The 22,155-nt window shown below is 46.2% G+C and overlaps 1 protein-coding gene across 13 annotated transcripts in view; it reads right to left on the bottom strand.

Annotated features, from left to right (window-relative positions):
- The window catches only part of OXR1 (oxidation resistance 1), a 341,306-nt gene that overhangs the window by 84,255 nt on the left and 234,896 nt on the right, over nucleotides 1-22,155 (bottom strand). For 2 of the 13 annotated variants that reach the window (XM_029062166.2, XM_029062167.2), the window contains exon 1: nucleotides 7,609-7,830. The exons of 9 other annotated variants lie outside the window; for them this stretch is intronic. In XM_029062166.2, coding sequence (XP_028917999.1) covers nucleotides 7,609-7,786 — 178 coding nt within the window. In that variant the 5' untranslated portion in view covers nucleotides 7,787-7,830. Of the gene's footprint in view, nucleotides 1-7,608; nucleotides 7,831-8,554; nucleotides 8,623-22,155 lie in introns of those variants that run through there. 2 more of the 13 variants (XM_029062169.2, XM_039911839.1) reach the window with 2 other exon arrangements.

The following is a 22,155-nucleotide window of genomic DNA, read 5'->3' as shown; positions in this document are numbered from 1 at the left end:
GGCACACAATTCTTGGAGCATTTTAAGTGGTTAACACTAACTGGGTACTTGGGTCCGGAAAGGCTTCGTTTTGTGAGCCGTCCCCGCCCTCCCCACCGCCATGGGCAGGGATCCACCCACATAGCCTCTCCCAGCACTTACTACAATGCTCTGCACACAGTAAGCACTCAATAAATACGACTGAATGAATAAATGCTCTGCACTCAGTAAGCCCTTAATAAATACTACTACCACTACCTAAGCACTTTGAGATTCACCCCAGGCCCCTCTAGGCTGTAAACTCCTAGGAGTTTACAGGAGATCTCCTCCCTCCTCGCAAGTGCCACCCCCTCCACCTGCGCCTCGGACCCCATTCCCTCTCACCTTCTTAAAACCATCGCCCCTGCCCTCCTCCCTTCCTTAACTTCTATTTTTAACCACTCAATCTCCAAGGGCTCCTTCCCCTCTGCCTTCAAACATGCCCACGTCTCCCCCATCCTAAAAAAACCCGCTCTTGACCCCACTTCCCCCTCCAGTTATCGTCCTATCTCCCTACTACCCTTCCTTTCCAAAATCCTAGAACGAGTCGTCTACAATCGATGCCTAGAATTCCTAAACTCCCATTCTCTCCTAGACCCCCTCCCATCTGGCTTCCGTCCCTTCCACTCTACCGAGACTGCTCTCTCTAAGGTCACCCATGACCTCCTTCTTGCCAAATCCAATGGCTCCTACTCCATTCTGATCCTCCTTGACCTCTCTGCTGCCTTTGACACTGTCGACCATCCCCTCCTCCTCCATACCTTATCTCACCTTGGCTTCACGGACTCTGTCCTCTCCCGGTTCTCCTCTTACCTCTCTGGCCGATCATTCTCGGTCTCCTTCGCTGGAGCCTCCTCCCCCTCCCATCCTTTAACTGTTGGAGTTCCTCAAGGGTCAGTTCTTGGCCCTCTTCTGTTCTCCATTTACACTCACTCCCTCAGTGAACTCATCTGCTCTCACGGCTTTGACTACCATCTCTACACAGATGACACGCAGATCTACATCTCCGCCCCTGTCCTCTCCCCCTCCCTTCAGGTTCGCATCTCCTCCTGCCTCCGGGACGTCTCCACCTGGATGTCGGCCCGCCACCTAAAACTCAACATGAGCAAGACTGAGCTCCTCATCTTCCCTCCCAAACCTGGTCCTCCCAGACCTCCCTATCACCGTGGATGGCAGGACCATCCTTCCCATCTCTCGGGCCCGCAATCTCGGTGTCATCCTTGACTCGTCTCTCTTGTTCACCCCACACATCCTATCCGTTACCAAGACCTGCCGGTTTCACCTCTACAATATCGCCAAGATCCGCCCTTTCCTCTCCACCCAAACGGCTACCTTACTGTTACGGGCTCTCGTTATATCCCGGCTACACTACTGTGTCAGCCTTCTCTCTGACCTCCCTTCCTCCTCTCTCGCCCCGCTCCGGTCTATTCTTCACTCCGCTGCCCGGCTCATCTTCCTGCAGAAACGATCTGGGCATGTCACTCCCCTTCTTAAACAACTCCAGTGGTTGCCTATCGACCTCCGCTCCAAACAAAAACTCCTCACTCTAGGCTTCAAGGTTCTCCATCACCTTGCCCCTTCCTACCTCTCCTCCCTTCTCTCTTTCTACCGCCCACCCCGCACGCTCCGCTCCTCTGCCGCCCACCTCCTCGCCGTCCCTCGGTCTCGCCTATCCCGCCGTCGACCCCTGGGTCACGTCCTCCCCCGGTCCTGGAACGCCCTCCCTCCTCACCTCCGCCAAACTGATTCTCTTTCCCTCTTCAAAACCTTACTTAAAAATCACCTCCTCCAAGAGGCGTTCCCAGACTGAGCTCCTCTTCCCCCTCTACTCCCTCTGCCATCCCCCCTTTACCTCTCCGCAGCTAAAGCCTCATTTTCCCCTTTTCCCTCTGCTCCTCCACCTCTCCCTTCCCATCCCCACAGCACTGTATTTGTCCGCTCAACTGTATATATTTTCGTTACCCTATTTATTTTGTTAATGAATTGTACATCGCCTTGATTCTATTTAGTTGCCATTGTTTTTACGAGATGTTCTTCCCCTTGACGCTGTTTAGTGCCATTGTTCTTGTCTGTCTGTCTCCCCCGATTAGACTGTAAGCCCGTCAAACGGCAGGGACTGTCTCTATCTGTTGCCGACTTGTTCATCCCAAGCGCTTAGTACAGTGCTCTGCACATAGTAAGTGCTCAATAAATACTATTGAATGAATGAATGAACTCCTTTTTGGGTGGAGACTGTCTACCAACTCTAAGTGTGATCGCCCCTATGAGTAACACAATGTTCTTCACCCAATAATAAATACCACTGATTAATCAATAATATCTTTATTATCCTATCTGTAATTTACTTTGTATACCCTGCTTGCTGCTTGAGGGCAGAGATTACACCTACTAATTCTATTCCATTCTTCCAACCATTTAGTATAGTGTTCTGTTCACTATAGATACTCAATACTTACCACTGATGGACTGGTTCTCTGTAGCTATTTCACTTTTTTGGCGGGGCAGAGAGGGGAAGGAGGAGAAGCAGGATGCCCCTTATTGGGCAGGGACTGTCTCTGTCTGTGACCGAATTGTACATTCCAAGTGCTTAGTCCAGTGCTCTGCACATAGTAAGTGCTCAATAAATACTATTGAATGAAATACTATTGAATGAATGTGCGCCTCTCAAAGAAAAAATTAAAACGAGAAAAAGAAAAAGTTTCCAAACCTCAACCTGAGTGGCCAGTCCAGGTTCTAGCCTTGAGGCTTCTTTCACTTCTGCCCTTCCTACTTACAGCCAATCTATCTTTTCTCCTCTAATGAATAAGCAAAGCTATGCAAAGAGACTTCTCATTTTCTGGTGATTCCCCTCAGGAAAGGAAGGTAAGGATGGAGCCCAATCATCCTAGTATGCACTTAAATCTATTAGTTCCCTGGGGTGCTGACAGTAGCATTAAACAGATGTGAGATCACCTTTCCCTTTGGGGGCCTTTTCCTCCTTGGGCCGTGCTGCTGAGCTCCAGGACCAAACTCTGGAATTCTAGTTTTTCATGTATAAGTACAATATTTTAAAACTTATACAAGACTGGACATTAGACTTCATTTTATTTTTAAGCTGTCCAATCTTTCCACCTCAAAATAGCAATCATTAATTATAACACACTAAGTGTTCACTATGTGCCAAGCACTGTACTAAGCACCTGGGTAGGTATGGGATAATCAGATCCCATATAGAGCTCACTGTCTAAGCAGGAGGGAGAACAGATGCAGAATCCCCATTTTGTAGATAAGGGCTCAGCCATGTCAAGTGACTTACCCAAAGTCAAACGGGAGACGATATGTGGTGGAACCAGGATTGGAACCCAGGTCCTCTGACCCCCAGGCCAGGGGCTGTTTCCACTAGTCCACAATGTTTCCCAGTTACTACGAATACCAGTTACTAAGGGATTATGTGAAGTACTGGGCCAGAGAGAGAGAGAGAGAGACTGTTAACCCACCTATAATTTTCCTACACTCATATCCACTTAGTACAGCAGTTTGCACACAGTAAACCCTCAATAAATGTGACTGAATGATAGAATTTCCATTTTACACTAGACTCCCCGAACCAGTGCAGTCAGTTAAATCTTTCAAGTAGGCGCTTCACTACTAAACTGTTTGAGGTAGGATACTTAGAAGAGAAAACATCTGAAAAAAAACCACAAACCAAAAAACTCCAGATATTTCAGCTCTGCCTCAAATGGTCTAATGAGATCAAAAAGTTACAAACTATATAAATTTCTACAGTTGGGCTTGGGAGGAAAGGGGAGAATCTAGGACTACTACAAAGGCTCCACATGAGAAGCAGCATGCCTAGTGGAAAGGGCACAGGGCTGGGAGCCCAGAGACCTGGGTTCTAGTCCATCGCTCTCCTGCTGTACAAGCTTGGGCAAGTCTTTTAACTTTTCAGAGCCTCAAGTTCCTCAAATGTCTTCCTTGCCTTTATTCAAGTCAGTCCCACGTGGGACAGGGACTGTGTCTGAACTTGAGGCATCATACTAACTCCAGCATAAGTAGCATGACCTAGTAGCAGGAGCACAGGCTTGAGAGACAGAGGATATGGGTTCTAACCCCAAGTCTGCCACTTGTCTGTGGCCCTGGGCCAATCACTTAACTTCTCTGTGCCTCAGTTCCCACATCTGAAAAATGGGGATTAAGACTGCGAGCCCCATGTGGGACAGGGACTAATCAGGTTGGAACCTGATTACCTTGTATCTACCCCAGTGTTTAGAATAGTGCTTGGCACATAGTTAGCACTTTCTATAGTTATCATTATTATATTATAAGCACAGTGCTTGGCACTTGGTGAGCACTTTGCAAATACCTCAGTCAGTGGGCTGGGCCTGGCCTGCAGGTTCCAAGTCACTGAGGCTGGAAGGATGCAAACACAACTAGACTGGGATCAGAGAGCCCCTGCAGTGCCCTATTTTGAGCAAAGGAGCCGTAGGGTTAAGTCTGGGGCCTACATCTGAAGTGAGCATAGGTGACCACTAATCATTTCAAGTGCGGGGATGGCCTTTAAAGAGTGTACAGGCTAGAAAAAAAATCCACTATTTGGAGTCTCTTGGGCCCTCTCTGGAAACTCTCAGGTTTCCTGAGGGTCTTGGGACTGGCGGGGCTGCAAGTTCGGCTTGAACATCTTCGGGACAATTTCCTAAATCGATGCCCATGGAAAACGGTCCCCAGTTTGAGCAGAAATAGTTGGTAATTCAGTTCCAGGGTCACTGCTGTGGCTGTGCAACCACCACCCTGTGCACTGCCAGGTCTGAAACTTCCCGGGGCCTCATTACCTCATCTGTAAAATGGGGATTAAGACTGAGCTCCCCCGTGGGCCGGGGCTGTGTCCAACTTGATTACCTTGTAATTATCCCGGGGTTTAGAACAGTGTTTGGCACACAGTAAGTGCTTAACAAACACAATTACTATTATCTCCCCTCTTTGTTGGAAATATGCACACAGTAAGCGCTCAGTAAATAAGATTGAGTGAATGAATGTTTCCACCACTTAAGACTATGTTTTTGAATATTTTATGACTGACAGACAAAAAACAAACCACAAAACAATTTAACTATGTACACATACACAAGCATGCACGTGTAAAACTATGATACTTCCTGGAGGCTTCTAGGTGCCAAAGCACCGTGTCACACCAGGGTAAGATACGAGATCATCAAACACGATCCTGTCCCTATCTCACCCAGTGGCCCTATTTGATGCTTTAAGGAGGCGCAGCAAGGTAGGTCCACAAATTTTAAAAAACCCAGACACGTTGTGGAGGGTTTGTGGTTTATCCTCTCTTTACTTGTGCCACACATACACAGAATGCAGCAGAATAAAATCTTGTCCGGAGCAGGGCATCAAGGGGAGCCCTACCCTGATAAGTTTAAAATGTATGACAGTAAACACAGTTGAGAGGTACTGAAGCAGCGTGGCCCTTGCATGGCTTAGTGCCAAGAGCTGGGACTTGGGAGTCAGAGGACTTGGGTTCTAATCCTGCTCCGTCGCTTGTCTGCTGTGTGATCTTGGGCAAGCCACTTCACTTAGAGAAGATATGTGGCTTGGTGGCAAGAGCCCGGTCTAGGGAGTCAGAGGAAGTGGGTTCTAATCCCGCCTCCACAGCTGTCAGCTTTGTGACTTTGGGCAAGTCACTTAACTTCTCTGTGCCTCAGTTCCCTCATCTGCAAAATGGGGATAAAGACTATGAGACCCACGTGGGACAACCTGATTCTCCTGTAACAACCCCAGCGCGTAGAAGAGTGCTCTGCATCTAGCAAGTGCTTAACAAATACCATCATTATTATTATTGTTCTCTGGGCCTCAGTTCCCTCATCTGTTAAACCGGGATAAGGACTGTGAGCCTCTCCTTGAACAAACTGATTCCCCTGTAATTACCCTAGCGCGTAGAACAGTCTTCAGCACCTTGTAAGTGCTTAACAATTATCATTATTATGATTACTATTCTCTGTGCCTCAGTTCCCTCATCTGTAGTCATTCATTTGATCTTCTTTTTTGAGAACCAATGTGCAGAGCACTGGACTGGGCGCTTGGAATGCACAATTTGGCCACAGAGAGAGGCCATCCCTGCCCAACAACGGGCTCAAAGTCTAATCCTGGCTCTGTCACTTGTCAGCTGGGTGATCTGACCGTGGGCATGTCACTTAACTTTTCTGGGCCTCAGTGACCTCATCTATAGAAATGGGGATGAAGACTGTGAGCCTCATGTAGGACAACCTGATTACCTTATATCTACCCCAGCGCTTAGAACAGTGCTCTGCACATAGTAAGCGCTTAATACCAACATTATTATTTACTGAGGGAGACAGCAAAACAAAAACAAAAGTGGTCTGGCGTCCACATCCTCGAGATGAATAGAATCATGGCTATCTACACCCCATTATGAAAATAAGTGTAAAATGGGGATAAGGACTGCCAAACCGATGACCTTGTTATTTACCCCGGGGCTTAGAAGAGTGCTTGATACATTGGAAGCTCTTAAGAAAATACCAACATTATTATCATTAATCGGGGGAGACAGACAGCAAAACAAAACAAGTAGCCTGGCGTCAACATCCTCGAGATAAGTAGAATCATAGCTATTTACACCCCATTAAGAAAATAACTGTAAAACGGGGAGAAGGACTCTGAGACCCACGTGGGCCGAACCGATGACTCTTGTATCTACTCCGGCGCTTAGAACAGGGTTTGGCACATAGGAAGCGCTTAACAAATATGAACATTATTATTATTAACCGGAGGAGACAGACAGCAAAAGAAAACAGAACAAAACAATAGTCTGGCGTCAATATCCTCGAGATCAACAGAATCATGGCTATGTACACCCCATTAAGAAAATAACTGTAAAAGGGGGAGAAGGACTCTGAGACCCCACGTGGGCCAAACCGATGACTCTCTATCTACTCCGGCGCTTAGAACAGTGTTTGGCACATAGGAAGCGCTTAACAAATACCAACATTATTATTATTACCCGGGGGAGACAGTCAGCAAAAGAAAACAGAACAAAAGTAGTTTGGCATCAATATCCTCGCTATAAATAGAATCACGGCTATGTACACCCCGTTAAGAAAATAACTGTCAAAGGGGGAGCAGGTCTCTGAGACCCACGTGGGCCAAACCGATGACTCTCTATCTACTCCGGCGCTCAGAACAGTGTTTGGCCCGTAGGAAGCGCTTAACAAATACCAACATTATTATTAGTATTAACCGGGGGAGACAGTCATCCAAAGAAAACAGAACAAAAGTAGATCAACAGAATCGAGGTTATGTCCACCCCATTAGGAAAATCGCTGCAAAACGGGGCTAAGGACCCCGAGTCCCACGTGGGCCAAAGCGATGCCCTCGTCTGTACCCCGGCGCTTAGAGCAGTGCTTAGCACGTAGGAGGCGCTTAAGAAATGCCACGATGCGGAGGGAAGGGCTGGTTTGGCGGTGGGGCAGGGAGGGCAGAGGGGATGGGGCGGCCCGGAGGGCTGGGCTGAGCTGGGCAGAGCGTTGGGCGGAGGGCGGAGGGCGGAGGGCGGAGGGCGGGGGGCGGGGGGCGGGGAGCGGGTCTCACCGGGTGGGCGCGGGGGCGAGCGGGGTGCGGGGGCGTTGGGGCCGTCGGCCGCCTCCTCCAGGTAGTCCTCGAAGCGCACCTGGCGGCCCCCCGGCCCCGGGCCGCCCCCCCAAAGGCGCCCGGCCGTGCCCCGCAGCAGCCGCCCGCTCTTGCCCGTCAACGTGGTCAGGTAGTCCATGGCTCCGGCCCGGAGGCAAGGACGGCGGACAGGACCGGACGGGACGGGACGGGGCGGGACGGGGCGGGACGGGGCAGGGGAGCGGAGGGGAGCAAAGGGGAGGGCGGCCCGACCCGGCCCGGCCCCGCCCCAACGGCCGCCGGAGCGGGGGGGGGGGGAAGGAGGGGAAAGGGGAGGAGGAGGAGGAAGCGGGGCGGGGGGTGGGGACGGGACGGGACGGGACGAGGAAGGAAGCTGTGGGGGCGGGGCGAGGGGGCAGCGGTCGGAGGAGGAAACCCCAGAGGGGCGGGACGGGACGGGTTCCCCCTCCCCCTCTTCTTCTCCTGCTCTCCCTCTTCTCCCCCTTTTCTCCTTCTCCCCCTCTTCTCCTCTCCCTCCTCTTCTCCCCCTTTTCTCCTGCTCTCCCTCCTCTTCTCCCCCTTTTCTCCTTCTCCCCCTTCTCCTTCTTCCCCTCTTCTCTCCCCCCTTTTCTTCTCCCCCTCTTCTCTCCCCCCTTTTCTTCTCCCCCTCTTCTCTCCCCCCTTCTCTCCCTCTTCTCCTTTTCCCTCTTCTCCGCCCCTCCTCCTTCTCCCCGCCCCCGCCGGCCGAAGTTAGGAAAAGTTGCGCGGCGGGGGGGGGGGGGGGGGGGGGGCGCCTCCTCTTAAAGGGGCCGCGTGGTCCCGGCCCTGCCGCCGCCTTCCCCTGCCCACCCACCCACCCACTCACCCACTCACTCCATCCCATCGATTCAGCTCTTACTGTGAGCAGCGCCCTGGACTAAACGCTTACAGTTCGGTAATCCCCCAGCGGGACGTAACCATCGCATTTGTTAAGCGCTTACTATGTGCCCAGCACTGTTCTAAGCGCTGAATCATTTTTTAAGCACTTCACTCTTTCATATGCTAAGCGCCGGGATGGATCCCGGCGGATCGGGTGGGACGCAGTCCCTGTCCCACGTGGGGCTCCCGAGCTCCACCCCCATTTTACCGATGAGGGAACTGAGGCTCGGAGAATTGAAGTCACTTGCCCAAGGCCACACGGCTGACCAGGGGCGGAGTCAGCATTAGAACTCATGATCACCTTCTGATTGCCAGACCCATGCTCTCTACACTATGCCGTGCTACTTCCCACCCCTCACACACACATCCCCCAGCCGAGAGAAACAGAGTGGCTCAGTGGCAAGAACAAGGGCTCGAGAGTCAGAAATCATGAGTTCTAATTATGACGACGATATTTCTTAAGAGCTGAGCATGTGCGGAGCACTGTTCTAAGTGTTGGAGGAGTTACGAGGCTCTCAGGTTGTCCCACGTGGGGCTCACTGTCTCAATCCCCATTTCGCAGACAAAGTCACCGAGGCCCAGGGAAGTGAAGGGACTTCCCCAAGGTCCCACAGCTTTTCCTCTGCTCCTCTTTACCTTCCCATCGCCTCTACTCCCTCCCTCGGATCTAGGCCTCTCCCCGCCCCGCAGCACTTGTGTATATTTGTACCTATTTATTATTCTATTCATTTTATTAATGATCTGTATATATCTGTAATTCTAATTATCTATTTTGATGCTACCGATGCCCGTCTACTTGTTTTGTTGCCTGTCTCCCCCTTCTAGACTGTGAACCCGTTATTGAGTAAGGACTGTATCTGTTGCAGAATTGTACTTTCCAAGTGCAAAGTACAGTGCTCTGCACACAGTAAGAGCTCAATAAATACGACCGGATGATGAAAGAGGCAGAGCTGGGATTAGAACCCAGGACGTTCTGCCTCCCAGGCCTGGGCTCTAGCCACTACCGCCCTGCTGCTTCTTTCTAGTCCCATTATCTTGCTCTGTTTCCACAAGTTATGAGAAAGTGAGTGAAGACAAAAGAGGCCACTCTGATAAGGCCTTTAAGAATCCTGCAGCTACCGTTTAAACTTACAGTAGCAATTAGTCGTAATAGAAATATTTATTGCATGCTTACCGTGGGCAGAGCATTGTACTAAGGGATGGGAGAAAATACAGTGGGAATTAGAATAAAAGTGCTACCTGTCCCTTGGTGGTGAGGGATGGTGCGGGATGCGGGGGGCACAATCTAAGCAATTTTCATATATTAAAACTGATCTTATTTGAGGCAAAAAGAACAAGCTAAAGAACTGTTTGTTTTTAATGCCCCCTTGAGGTACTCGGGGTAGCATAATGTTCAGGAAAATTTACAATTTCATCCCAGTACTGGTTTGAGGGCTACGAGGCATGGGGGAGGAGGGAATGTGTCCCGTTATGGTTCTGCTGTACTCGCCCAAGCCCTTAGTACAGTGCTTTGCACACAGTAAGCCCTCAATTAACGCAATTGAACGAAAGAGTGAAAGGCAGGCTCATTCGGAAAAGCATTCCCCAACTCCTAGCTGGTGGACCAGGGCCGGTCTTCAGCCTCGTTATAGCTGGTCTGGAGAACAGTAAATAACTATGGACTTGCAGTGGACACTGGGATCACCATCCTAAGAGGGTCAGGGGAACAGTCCAAAGAAACAAGGTTACTCAGTGGCATTTTATTGGGGGTACAATGCTCTGCACACAGTAAGTGCTCAATAAATACCATTGATGATGACGCTGATTGCATTGAGATATGAATAATTATGGTATTTGTTCAGCGATTGCTATGTGCCAGGCACTGTACTAAGCGCTGGCACTATACTAAGTGCTGTGGCAAGTACCTTGGGCTAACGGAAAATGCACAGGCCTGGTCGTTAGAGGATCTGCGTTCAAATGCCCACTCTCCCACTTGCTTGCTATATGAGCTTGGGCAAACCACTTCATTTCTCCATGCCTCAGGGTCCTCATCCGAGAAGTGGAGATTCAGTAGCTGTTCTCCCTCCTGATAAGACCCTTGAGCACCACGTGAGAAGGAGCTGTAGCTGATGTTTCTGATCTGATTATATCTACCCCGGCGCACTCGGTAGGGTGCTTGGCACAGAGTAAGAGTTTGATAAAAAATAAGTCAAACACTATCAGCAATCTCGGCAACCCTTGTCAAAGAACCTCCAGATCATTGCTTTTTAGAGGATGCTTAACTACAAAGCTGTAATTACAGCCTCTGGAAAAAAAAGTTTAATATATGTGGTTAAATAGTTTAAATGCCATAATGCAATTGCTATTTTCAACTGGAGCTACAGGTAGATATGGGAGGTTTAAATATCCAAACTATAGCCATAAGAATTAGAAGGAAATAGGCTGAAATGCAGTTTTTGCAGGTACTTAAAACACTTCATTCTCCTGAGGACGATTAGCTCTAGTGATTTGGGAACGAGGGGAAGTGGCCGCAGGCTGAGGCAGCAGTGGGCTCCTGCGGAGCTTTCTGCATTCTTGCACTGACCTCCTCGTGTGTCCCGAGAAAGCAAGGAGACGGTCACCAGATACCTTTACTTGGAGCCCATCAGCACGGGGAATTTTATCGGTTTGCACAATGATGGCTCTTCCCTTTCCCAAGGCAGGCAGTTTCCCCCCATGGGCAGATAAGCCACAGCTCTGCGCCAGCCTCTTTCTGCCCTCTGCCCACATGTCACTGCGGGCAGAGACATCCTAGGGTGAGGGGCCAGCAGAAACCCAGAGCCTGTGAACATGGGGTAGCCATGAGACTGCAAGATCTGGGTCCAAGGACTGTTTATCCACCTCCCGTAACTAAGTTACTAAAACAAGGAAAATGTTGATAGGAACCTAATGAAGCAGCGTGGATTAGTGAAAAGAGCACGGGCCCGGTAGTCGGAGGACCTGGGTTCTAATCCCAGGTCCACCACTTGTCTACCGTGACTTAGGGCAAGTCACAACTTCTCAGTGCCTCGATTCCCTCACCTGCAAACTGGGGATTCAATAGCTGTTCTCCTTCTGACTTAGACTGTGATCCCATGTGGGACCTAATTATCTCATATCTACCCCAGCGCTTAGTACAGTACAGTAAGCACTTAATACCACAGTTATCATTACTGTTACTGTTCTTGGAGTCTTGCGGCCCTCGGAAATTTTCACTTGGCACCAAGACTCTTCCCCTTTCTTAAATGGTGCTTCTAATAATAATAACAGTGGTATTTGTTAAGTGCTTACTTTGGACTAATCATGCTACTAATTGCTGGGCTAGGTATAAGGTAATCATGTCAGACACAGTGCACGTCAAATGTGGCGCTCACAGTCTAAATAGGAGGGAAAACAGACATTTAATCCCCATTTAACAAGTGAAACGGAGGCACAAAGAAGTTAAGTGACTTCGCCCAGGGTCAGACATCGAACATGCAGAGATAGGATTCGAAACCAGGTCCTCTGACCCCCTGGCCCATCAAAGAAGCCGAAAGCTTCTCTCCCACTGGGATAGCCCTGGTCTAAGTCTTTTTCACTCTAAATCACTTTCCCTACCCCATGACTGATCTTTCTGGACCTTCTCTTTCTCTTCACCAGTTTCATTAATGCTAGAAATCAAGACTTCAGTATAGGCACTCCAGCCTGTTGGCGACTCCTTCGCTTTCACAGAGATCAGGAGGATTGGAAAGTAATGAGAATACAGAGGGTCGCTTGTATTACTCTCCAAAGGTTTTCTGTTTATAGAATGCTATTTCTTTAACTGGAACATAACATTTCAGTTATGAATATCCCAACTATGCACAATTTTTAAAGACTGCACTTTTGTCCTCAAAAGCATAGTAGAGAGCATTCAAATTATGTTTACTGACAGTCACTGAACATCAGGAATTTTATTTTCAAGTTTGATTCCGTGCCATCAAAATACTGGACATGGAAAAGTGTCAGAGTGTATTTAATTTATTCTAAGCATTAGAGAGGTTTGCTACAATTTCAGATTTAGCAAGTTCTAAAAATTTGAATTTTGATATAGAAACTTGTAACTTGGGAAAAAAGAAATGAGTTAGAATATATTGTTTCTAAAAGATTGATTTATCATTTGATGATGATCACCCAAGAATGGAGTCGCAGGCCCCATCCATGTTGCTATCCGGATAATAAGTAAATAATAATGATGGTATTTGTTAAGCACTTACTCTGTGCAAAGCACTGTTCTAAGTGCTGGAGTATGAGCCCCATGTGGGACAGCGACTGTGTCCAACCTGATCAACTTGTTTCTGCCCCAGCGCTTAGTAGCGCTTGGCACATAGTAAGCGCTTAACAAGTACCATTACTCTCTCAAGTGCTTCTTAGGGTGCTCTGCACACAGTTGGTGCTTATGGTTAAGACATGGTTGGCCCGTCTCTCTTCTCTTTTCCCAACAAAATCAAAAACTGACTTCCCTGGGTTAATAGGTAGAAGGTTTATGCATTGGGTCAGGGTGATGCTGATAAATAATAATAATACTCGTATTCATTAAGCGCTTACTATTTACCAGGACTGTACTGAGTGCTGAGAACCAGGAAGTTCCCATCATGAAGACTTAGGACAGGGAAAGAAGTCAGGCAAGGGGGTGGTGGGTGGCAAGAATAAATAGCTCCTCTACTTCCAGACAGGGCTTAACCCCTTTCAAGGCTCCGGATCTATTCAGACCCAATATGGAACCAATGGCTTCAATCAGTGGTATCTGTTGAGAGCTTACTCGGTGAGTAGCAGCGTACTAAGCGTTTGGGAGAGTTCAATATAACAGGGTTGGTAAACATGATTCTTATCCTCAAGGAGTTTACAATCTACCAGGAGAGATTCAACTCAGTCCCTCTGATCACAGACAGAACCCAAATGCCGTCTGTCTCCCCCAATTAGACTGTGAGCCTGTCACTGGGCAGGGATTGTCTCTATCCATTGGTGAATTGTACATTCCAAGTGCTTAGTACAGTGCTCTGCACATAGTAAGCACTCAATAAATACTATTGAATGAATGAATGAAATGGGCTCACCCTCCACGGACCCACTAGATTTCTTTTCCCAGAATCCTAAACAATTAGTCCTGTTTAGATATCCCTTTCACTTCATCCTCTCATTCCCTAATGGTTGAGACTTCAGAGCCATAGGAGCTCTGCAACCTGCTAAGAACTGCAAGGGCAGGCGCTGGCTTCCGGGTCTAATTTCCCCCAAGAGGTGTAAGATGGAGCTAGGGATACAAATGACCACCAGGGCCTGACCCATAAGTGGGGAAAAATCTGGAAGCCCAAGATTGGAGATCACTAATATGCAACTCCTTCCTGTGCCCACAGCAACTACTAAACACTAGCACATAGGAAGCACTTAAGAAATATCATAAAAGAAACATGCTTAGTACAGTGCTCTGCATACAGTAAGTGCTCACTAAATACTATTGGTTGATTGAGGCATCCAAGAATGCAAATTCTAACAGAAAAACCTAGAGAATAAATTATTCTGTTTGAGTCTAAGGAAATGAAGTTTGAAGACTATCAAACGTTTCTGTCTCAGGAGAAAATGCCCATTTAGCCAGTATTTACAGTCTCATAAGCTGTGCAAAACCACAAAGACTTGGGAAATCTTTTTAGCTGGAAATTCTCATTATGCAATACCCCTAAACTGGCACTGTGAAACTCTTCTGTACCATGCCATCTCACTGAATGACTAGCTATGTTCATCACCTTTAAACTACTATGGCAAGTCTTCGAAGGAGGATTGGTAATCAATCATCGTGGGCGGTTGTCTGTTGTCTGTTGTCACACTGTACTCTCCCAAGTGCCTAGTACAGTGCTTTGCACTCAGGAAGTGCTCAATACATTCATTCATTCGATGGTATTTATTGAGCTTTACTGTGTGCAAAGCACTGTACTAGGCACTTGGGAGAGTACAATATAAAAACAGACATAATCCCTGCCCGCAACGAGCTTACACTCCAGCGAGGGAGACAGACATTAATATACATGAATAAATGTGATCGAATGAATGAATCAATGGTATTTATTGAGTGCTTACTATGTGCAGGACTCTGTACTATGTGCTTGGGAGAGTACAATACAAACAGAGTGGGCAGGGAACGAGTGTGCAGTCTGGAGATGAAATACATTGTGGCTACTCCTAAGGTCAATTAGTTGGAGACTAGAAAGGGGAACCATGGTCACCTTTGTCTCCTCAGAAGCTCAGAACCCCACGTCTGCAGAATCATGAAGGTTCTTTGAAACTAGTGAGACTCTTCAGAACAGAGCTCTGAAATGGCCCCAGAATTATTCATTCATTCAATAATATTTATTGAGCACTTACTATGTGCAGAGCACTGTACTAAGCGCTTGGAGTGTACAAATCGGCAACAGATAGAGACAGTCCCTGCAGAATTATTAGGTTTCTGCATTCTTGGATACATTAATCAGTCAACCGATTGCATTTACTTTGTGCAGAGCATTGTACTAAACCTTTTTGAAGGTACTTTTAAAGTGCTTACTATGGGCCGGCTACTGGATTGGACACAATCCCTGTCCCACATAAGGCTCACAGTCTTAATCCCCATTTTGTAGATGAGGTAACTGAGGCACAGAGAAGTTGAATGACTTTCCCCAGGGTCACCCAGCAGACAAGTGGCAAAGCCGGGATTAAAACCCATGTCCTCTTACTCCCAGGCTTGTGCTCTTTCCACTAGGCCAAGCTGCTTCTCTGCAGGGGGGAGAGTACAATATAATGGAGTTGATAGATGCAATTCCTCTCCACAAAGAGTTTACATTAAGCCCAACATGTTTTGCTTAAAAAGATATGACAATATTACAGTCCCTGGTTCTCTCTACAGTGATCATTTTTGTTTATTTAATGGCATTATCGTCATTTAGAAATGAGAAGGCAAACCAAATTAGAAATCTACCAAGATATTATAGTGTTCAATCTTCTATTCCTCTGAGGTATCTGGATCTACCAAAAATGCCTGATTTCTAGCACAGCTCCAAAAGCCTAGGTGGGTATAAACTAGATGGGGTTCATCCAATTTACCCTGCCCCAATTCTGCTACCTGGAATCTATCACTGACTCAAAAGCTGGACATACAAAAGAGGTCCTATAGGATCTGGGGATATATGGTTGGGGCAGGGAGGAGAGCAAGAAGGGCAGGAATCAACTGGACTCTAACAAAGGGAAGGAGAACTGGGAAGCAGAGCTGGGAAGCAGAGTGGGAAGAAGGGAGAAAAGGTGAAAGTTTGTCTTCTAAACAAAACTTCCCCATTGTCCCTTTTCCCTCACCGCCTTTCCCTATGGCATCATTCCCAGCCCATCAGATTCAATTTGTCAGTGGAGGGATTTTAAGCGCTTCTGGGATTTTAAGTATTTTCAGCATTAGCTATATGGGATCATTCCCCATGCTGTTCCATCCCCACATTAAAAAAACAAAACAACAACAAAAAAAAACCAAGAGACTGAATAACACTCTCTAGTGTGTGTTACTAAAATAAAATTATCTTGGGGATTATTATTATATTTCTGATCCAGGATATGTGGTCGAGGGCATATCACCACTCAACCACTAGAGAGCTTTCAGCTATATCTCTAGCCAGCTGCTCTGTTTCCAACAATTTTATTGCCTTGTCTCCCAGAAACCGTGACCTACAACAGACTTCTCATGGACATAATCATCTGAAAATTTGCCCCCAGATTCATCATCATCTGATGATGAGGCAGGACCACAAACAATCAGATCTGGGAAGACAAGATCTATTATGTTGGTATTTAAGAATGTCTTCCTCACATATAATAATAACTATGGTATTTGTTAAGCACTTACTATGTGCCAAGTACTTTTCTAAGCGCTGGGGTGGATACAAGGTAATCATGTTGTCCCATGTGGGGTTCACAGTCTTAATCCCCATGTGACAGATGAGGTAACTGAGGCACGGAGAAGTTAAGTGACTTGCCCAAGGTCACAAGACAGAAAAGTGGCAGAGCCAGGATTAGAACCCAGGTCCTTCTGATTCCCCAACCTATGCTCTTTCCACTAAGCCACACTGCTGCTTCTATCTGTAATTCACTGCACATCTGTCTCCTTCTTTTGAGGCTAAACTCCTCGTGAGCAGGCTTCATATATCTCCTACATCTACGGTACCCTAACAACCACTTAGTAGAGTGCCCTGCACATAGTAGATGCTCAGTAAGCACTACTGATTGAGTGCCTCCAGGCAGTTTGGAAGGAATGGTCATTCCATCAGAGCTTTACTGGGTAGGATTGCTGCGAGAAATGAACAGCCAGATATTCCGATATTCACCAAACACCAAGCTGAAATGTAGACACTACTCGGGGAAGGCAGAAAAGACCTTTAAAGATTCAGTGACACAAACGCCCCAACAACATGGCCTGAGCAAAGAAAGTCACTCTGGGTTGGAAGGCAGCAGAAGAAAGCAGATTAACTTGGAATTTAGCAGTGGGAAACGATGATTTTATCACCAGCTGAGATCCTAAGAAGACCGTGCCAAAGAAGAAGAAACAAAAATCACCCCAGACACTGCAACGGTGCAGCAAGAGGCAGGCTTTAAGTGACCCTGCTGGGAGGGAGACTGTTAGTAATGAATTGATCTTTACTCACAGAAGGAATTTTACCATCAGTAGTGTAACAGGGGTGGGGGTGGGATGTGTGGATGTGTGTTTTGCCTGAAAGACTGTTGTAGGTCAAAGCACTTTGTTAAAAACTTTGAAGACAACTGGGGAGAGCAGTTGTCTCCCTTTCCCCTTGAAAGCCTATTGTGCTATAATCACTGCTATCGGCCCTTCTTCCCTCGTGGAAAACCTTGCTGTCACTACAGCGGCCCCCCTGACTCCAGCTACCAACCAGAAATCCTGCATTGACCCAGAGGAGGAATGAAACCGGAAGAGAAGGGCATGCCAACAGACCTCCTCTGCCACAGGAACTAAAGGAGAAAAAGGGAGAATTTGACAATGGGCTTTCAGGAACAAAAGTGAATTCCTTCAGGAACTAACGATCTGCTGTGCATCCGGCAAACAGTCAAGTGTAGCTGAGATTTTGTTAAAACCTATCAAGGCAAGCAAGTCACCACATGTTCAGGGAAAATAAAAGTTTCTATGAAATTGACAGTGTTACATTCAGGTAAAAACTACATAAGCTGTTTTCCTTACAGTCTTCTTTTAATGAGTGCATTCCCATGTGAGACCTGATTATCTTGTATTCACCCCAATGTTTATTACAGTGCTTGGCACATAGAAGCGCTTAAATAGCATAATGATTATCATTCCTACTGGAGGCTACAGGAGCTGAATGGACACACCACTGGGAAGACGATCTGCCCCCAGGGGAGGGAGAGAAGAGCTGCTCGAGTCAAGAAGTGGAGTGGAGTGAACAAAACAGGTTCCCTCTCCTTAGTTCATTCAATCGTATTTATTGTGCAGAGGACTGTACTAAGTGCTTGGGAAAGTACAATACAACAATAAACAGTGACATTCCCTGCCCACACTGAGCTTAAGTTGTCCCTTTAATAAAAATAATTATGGGTTTGTTAAGCGCTTACTATGTCAGGCACTGTTCTAAGCACTGGGGTAGATACAAGGCAATCAGGTTGTCCCAGGTGGGGCTCACAGTCTGAATCCCCATTTTACTGATGAGGGAACTGAGGCCCAGAGAAGTGAAATGACTTACCCAAGGTGACAACAGACAAGTGGCAGAGCTGGGATTAGAACCCATGACCTTCTGACACCCAGGCCCTATCCATTACACCATGTTGCTTCCCTGTTTCCACCTGATGTGGCCTCAGCTTGCTGATAGACCGCAGGGTATACAAATTGAAAATTCTCAGTAAATAAGAGCAGGAATTTATCTAATTCAAAATGATCCTAGAAGAGCAGTTTAAGAGACTGTAATTCTCTAGGTCTAAATTTTGAGATTTTCAGTTTTACAGTCTCACTGCAACAAGATAGTCACCACTCAGAAAGCAGAAACATAAAACCTCATGTTTCAAAACTTTGCAACATTTCCTTTTCTAAAGAGAAAAGATGCCAATCATCTAGATTTCCAGAACTATCAAGCCATCACAAAACAATCTTACTTGGGGGAAAACAGATCCGCATGACCTCTATTATTTTTCTGTCCTACCATCCTGAGTTGAGATAAAAGGAGTAAATCCTCATAATTTTCTCTCTCTAAGAAGCCAGAAATTAGAGAAGCAGGGTAAGAAGCAGTGCAGCCTAGTGGGAAGATCCTGGGCCATCAAAGAACCTGGGTTCTAATCTCAGCTTTGCCACGAGTCTGCTGCATGATCTTGGGCAAGTCACTTCAGTTCTTCAGTTACTTCATCTGTAAGATGGGGATGAAGATTGTGACCTCCATATGGGACACGGACTGTGTCCAACCTGATTACTTTGCATCTACCCGAGTGTTCAGTTCAGTGCCTGGAACATAGGGCTTAACAAATACCATTAAAAGAAAAAAAAAAGTTAAATCCGGTGCAGATTCTGTAATTTAAAGCAGTGTGGTTTAGTGGAAATAACCCAGGCTTGGGAGTCAGAGGTCGTGGGTTCTAAACCCGGCTCCGCCACGAAGTAGCTATGTGACTTTGGGCAAGTTGCTTGACTTCTCTATGCCTCAGTTACCTCATCTGTAAAATGGGGATTAAAACTGTAAGCCCCACATAGGACAACCTGATTCCCTTGTATCTACCCCAGTGTTTAGAATAGTGCTTGGCTCCTAGTAAGCACTTAACACATACTATCATTATTATTAACTTAGTTATCAAACTGCTTTAAGATTTGTCGTGCACTGACTTAGGTTGTGTTTAAGGGAGAACGAGTTTCAAGCAAGTCTTGTCCCTGTCGGTTAGAGCTTAAATTCAATGGGTGAATTTCTCACTGACTGATTATATAAACGGGATACATTCACTAAACCTCAGAAGTCAATTATCTGTCTGTAAATGGCATAATACCTACCTCTTGGGGTGTTTGGGAAGCCTTATTAATTAGTATTTGGGAACACTCTAAAATGATTAAAATAAAATACTCAACAAGTGCACATTATCACACAAACTACCACTTAGCATGAGGCAAAAGATGTTTTGAAGGTTTCTTCTTCAAAGGAATGCTATTCAGTACTTAAAAGAGGGGAGAGGGTGAAATGCAATGAGTAACATAGGAATGCTTTCTAGCATTAAAAGTAGTTAGTACCTTAACATTCTTCCTATTGATCGTTGAGCATAAGAAGGTTTTATCCTGCTATAGAAGCAAAGGTTTCTCATAAAATGAGGGCAGTTAATAGCTCTCTGGCATGAAGCGTTGTAATTTTGGTAGGTAAGTGTCTGTGAAAAGTTCAGCTGCCAACCATTTAACCAAGCGAGGGCAGGTGGAGAGTAGAGAGTCACAGCACTCAAAGGAACTTGATCACTATCAAAAAGCCTTCCTTGAGTTACTTTTTGGTGCATTGCTTTGCCTTTGGATGTCAGGCTGGGTTTAGGATGTAGATTGGAAAAATCCTTGAGAGGCTATTTTGTCCACCCCACAGTGTTCAGGCAGAAGTACATAAACACATTCCAGAAAGAGGAGAATTTTATGTCAATCTGCAAATGGAAACCCTGAGAAGGATGTATTCTATGAGCACCATCAATTTCAATGGTTAACAACCCTCACCCTTGGGAAATTATTCTATCTAGTCAGCCTAAATCCCTTTTCCAGCATACCATTATATTCTGTCAAGAATAGTGATAAAGAACTGCAGTTGCCCATCTAGAGTATAAGCTATTCTTATACATGAGGATGGATATTATGCCATCTCAGCCTGTATTCTTTTTTTTCCTGGAATGAAGGATCTTAATTCCTTTGGCCTATTTTCCAACCTTTCATTCATCTTTTGGGTCTCCTCTAGAATCCTCTCTGTTCTTTTTATGCTTCCCCAGTTGAAGTCAGACTGGCCACAGTATTCAGTCTGGTAAATTCTAAGTAAACCCTGTTTTTTCTTGCTCAATTATTTTCTTCCCCCAAGAGTTTTCATTGAAAGACTTACATAAAATCATATTCCAAATGCCCAAATTTGATATTTTTATAAGATTATGATGCTTACAACCTGTAGATTTATTCTTTTTTAACTGGCGCTAATAGTTTTAAGCTGCCTTTCAGAAACACTGTAAGTGTGGCCTAAATGGAAAGAGCACAGGCCTGGGAATCAGAGGACCTGGGATCTAATCCCAGCCCTGCCACCTGTGTCTGCTCTGTGATCCTTGGCAAGTCACTTTTCTGTTCCTCCATTACCTCTACTGCAAAATGAAGATTAAATCCTTCTCCTTGTGTAAACTCTGGGGACTGAGTCCACCTCTACATATGATTTAACTTTATTTTTTCCTTTTAATATTATTTGATAAACCCTATGTGCCAGGCACTGAACTGAGCACTGAGGCAGATGCAAAATAATCAGGTTGGACACAGTTCATGTCTCACATGAGGCTCACAATCTTCATCCCCATTTTACAGATGAAGTAACATAGGCACAGAGAACAGAAGTGCTTGCCCAAATCACTGTGTCCAACCTGATTATCGTTTATCTATCCCTACGCTTAGTACAGTGCCTGGCAAGTAGTAAGTACTTAAGTACCATTAAAAAATAGTAAAAAGCTTTCTGTTAAAGCTTCCAAAATGAGGAATTATAAACAGCCTCATCCCTCATCATATCTTATAGCACTATATGAATGCATTGTTTACTCCAGGTGAGTCCCGCTTCTTCTTCACATGATTTTAGTTACGGGGTAATTTTACTGCCCAGTAGTTGCATTGCCCATAATGTGGGTTTCCACTATGCACTTTGGAGAAAACTATGTTGTGGAATTAGAAAACATTCTTCCAATCACACGAGTGGATAGATGATGATGATGATGATGATGGTGATGATGATGATGGTAGTTGTTAAGCGCTTACAATGTACCAGGCACTGTACTGAGCACTGTTTTGGATCCAAACAAATCAGGTTGGACACAGTCCCCGACCCACATGTAGCTCAGTCTTCATCCCCATGATACAGATGAGGTAACTGAGGCCCAGGGTCACACAGGCCCAAGGGACTTGCCCAGGGTCACACAGCAGACAAGCAGAAAGAACCTGATATGGTGTCAGAAGAAACAGTTGCAAGCAGCATGAACACTTCCAGGCCATGTGTTTGCTTTAATAAAAGGTTCTTCAAGGACATCACCTCTCTGTTTAGGAGAATAAGAACTGTGGAACTTGCTAAAGGCTTTCACTATGTCAAATACTATGCTAAGAACTGCGATAAATACAGTACCTCAGATCAGACACAATCCACACATGAGGATAACAGTTTAAGGAGGAGGGTGTGAAGGTATTTGAGAGAAGCAGTGTTGCCTAGTGGAGAGAACACCATCTTGGGAGTCAGAGGACCTGGATTTTAATCCCAGCTCTGCCCCTTGCCTTTAGTTTGACTACAAGTAAGCCACTTAACTTCTATGTGCCTCAGTTACCTCATCTTTGAAATGGGGTTAAAATAGTTTTTCTCCTTCCCTCAGACTGTGTACCTCATGGGGACAAGG

Source organism: Ornithorhynchus anatinus, chromosome 4 (genome assembly GCF_004115215.2).
Source record: "Ornithorhynchus anatinus isolate Pmale09 chromosome 4, mOrnAna1.pri.v4, whole genome shotgun sequence".
In the NCBI taxonomy this organism is placed as follows: Eukaryota; Metazoa; Chordata; class Mammalia; order Monotremata; family Ornithorhynchidae; genus Ornithorhynchus; species Ornithorhynchus anatinus.
This window is presented reverse-complemented; position numbering and strand designations above follow the sequence as displayed.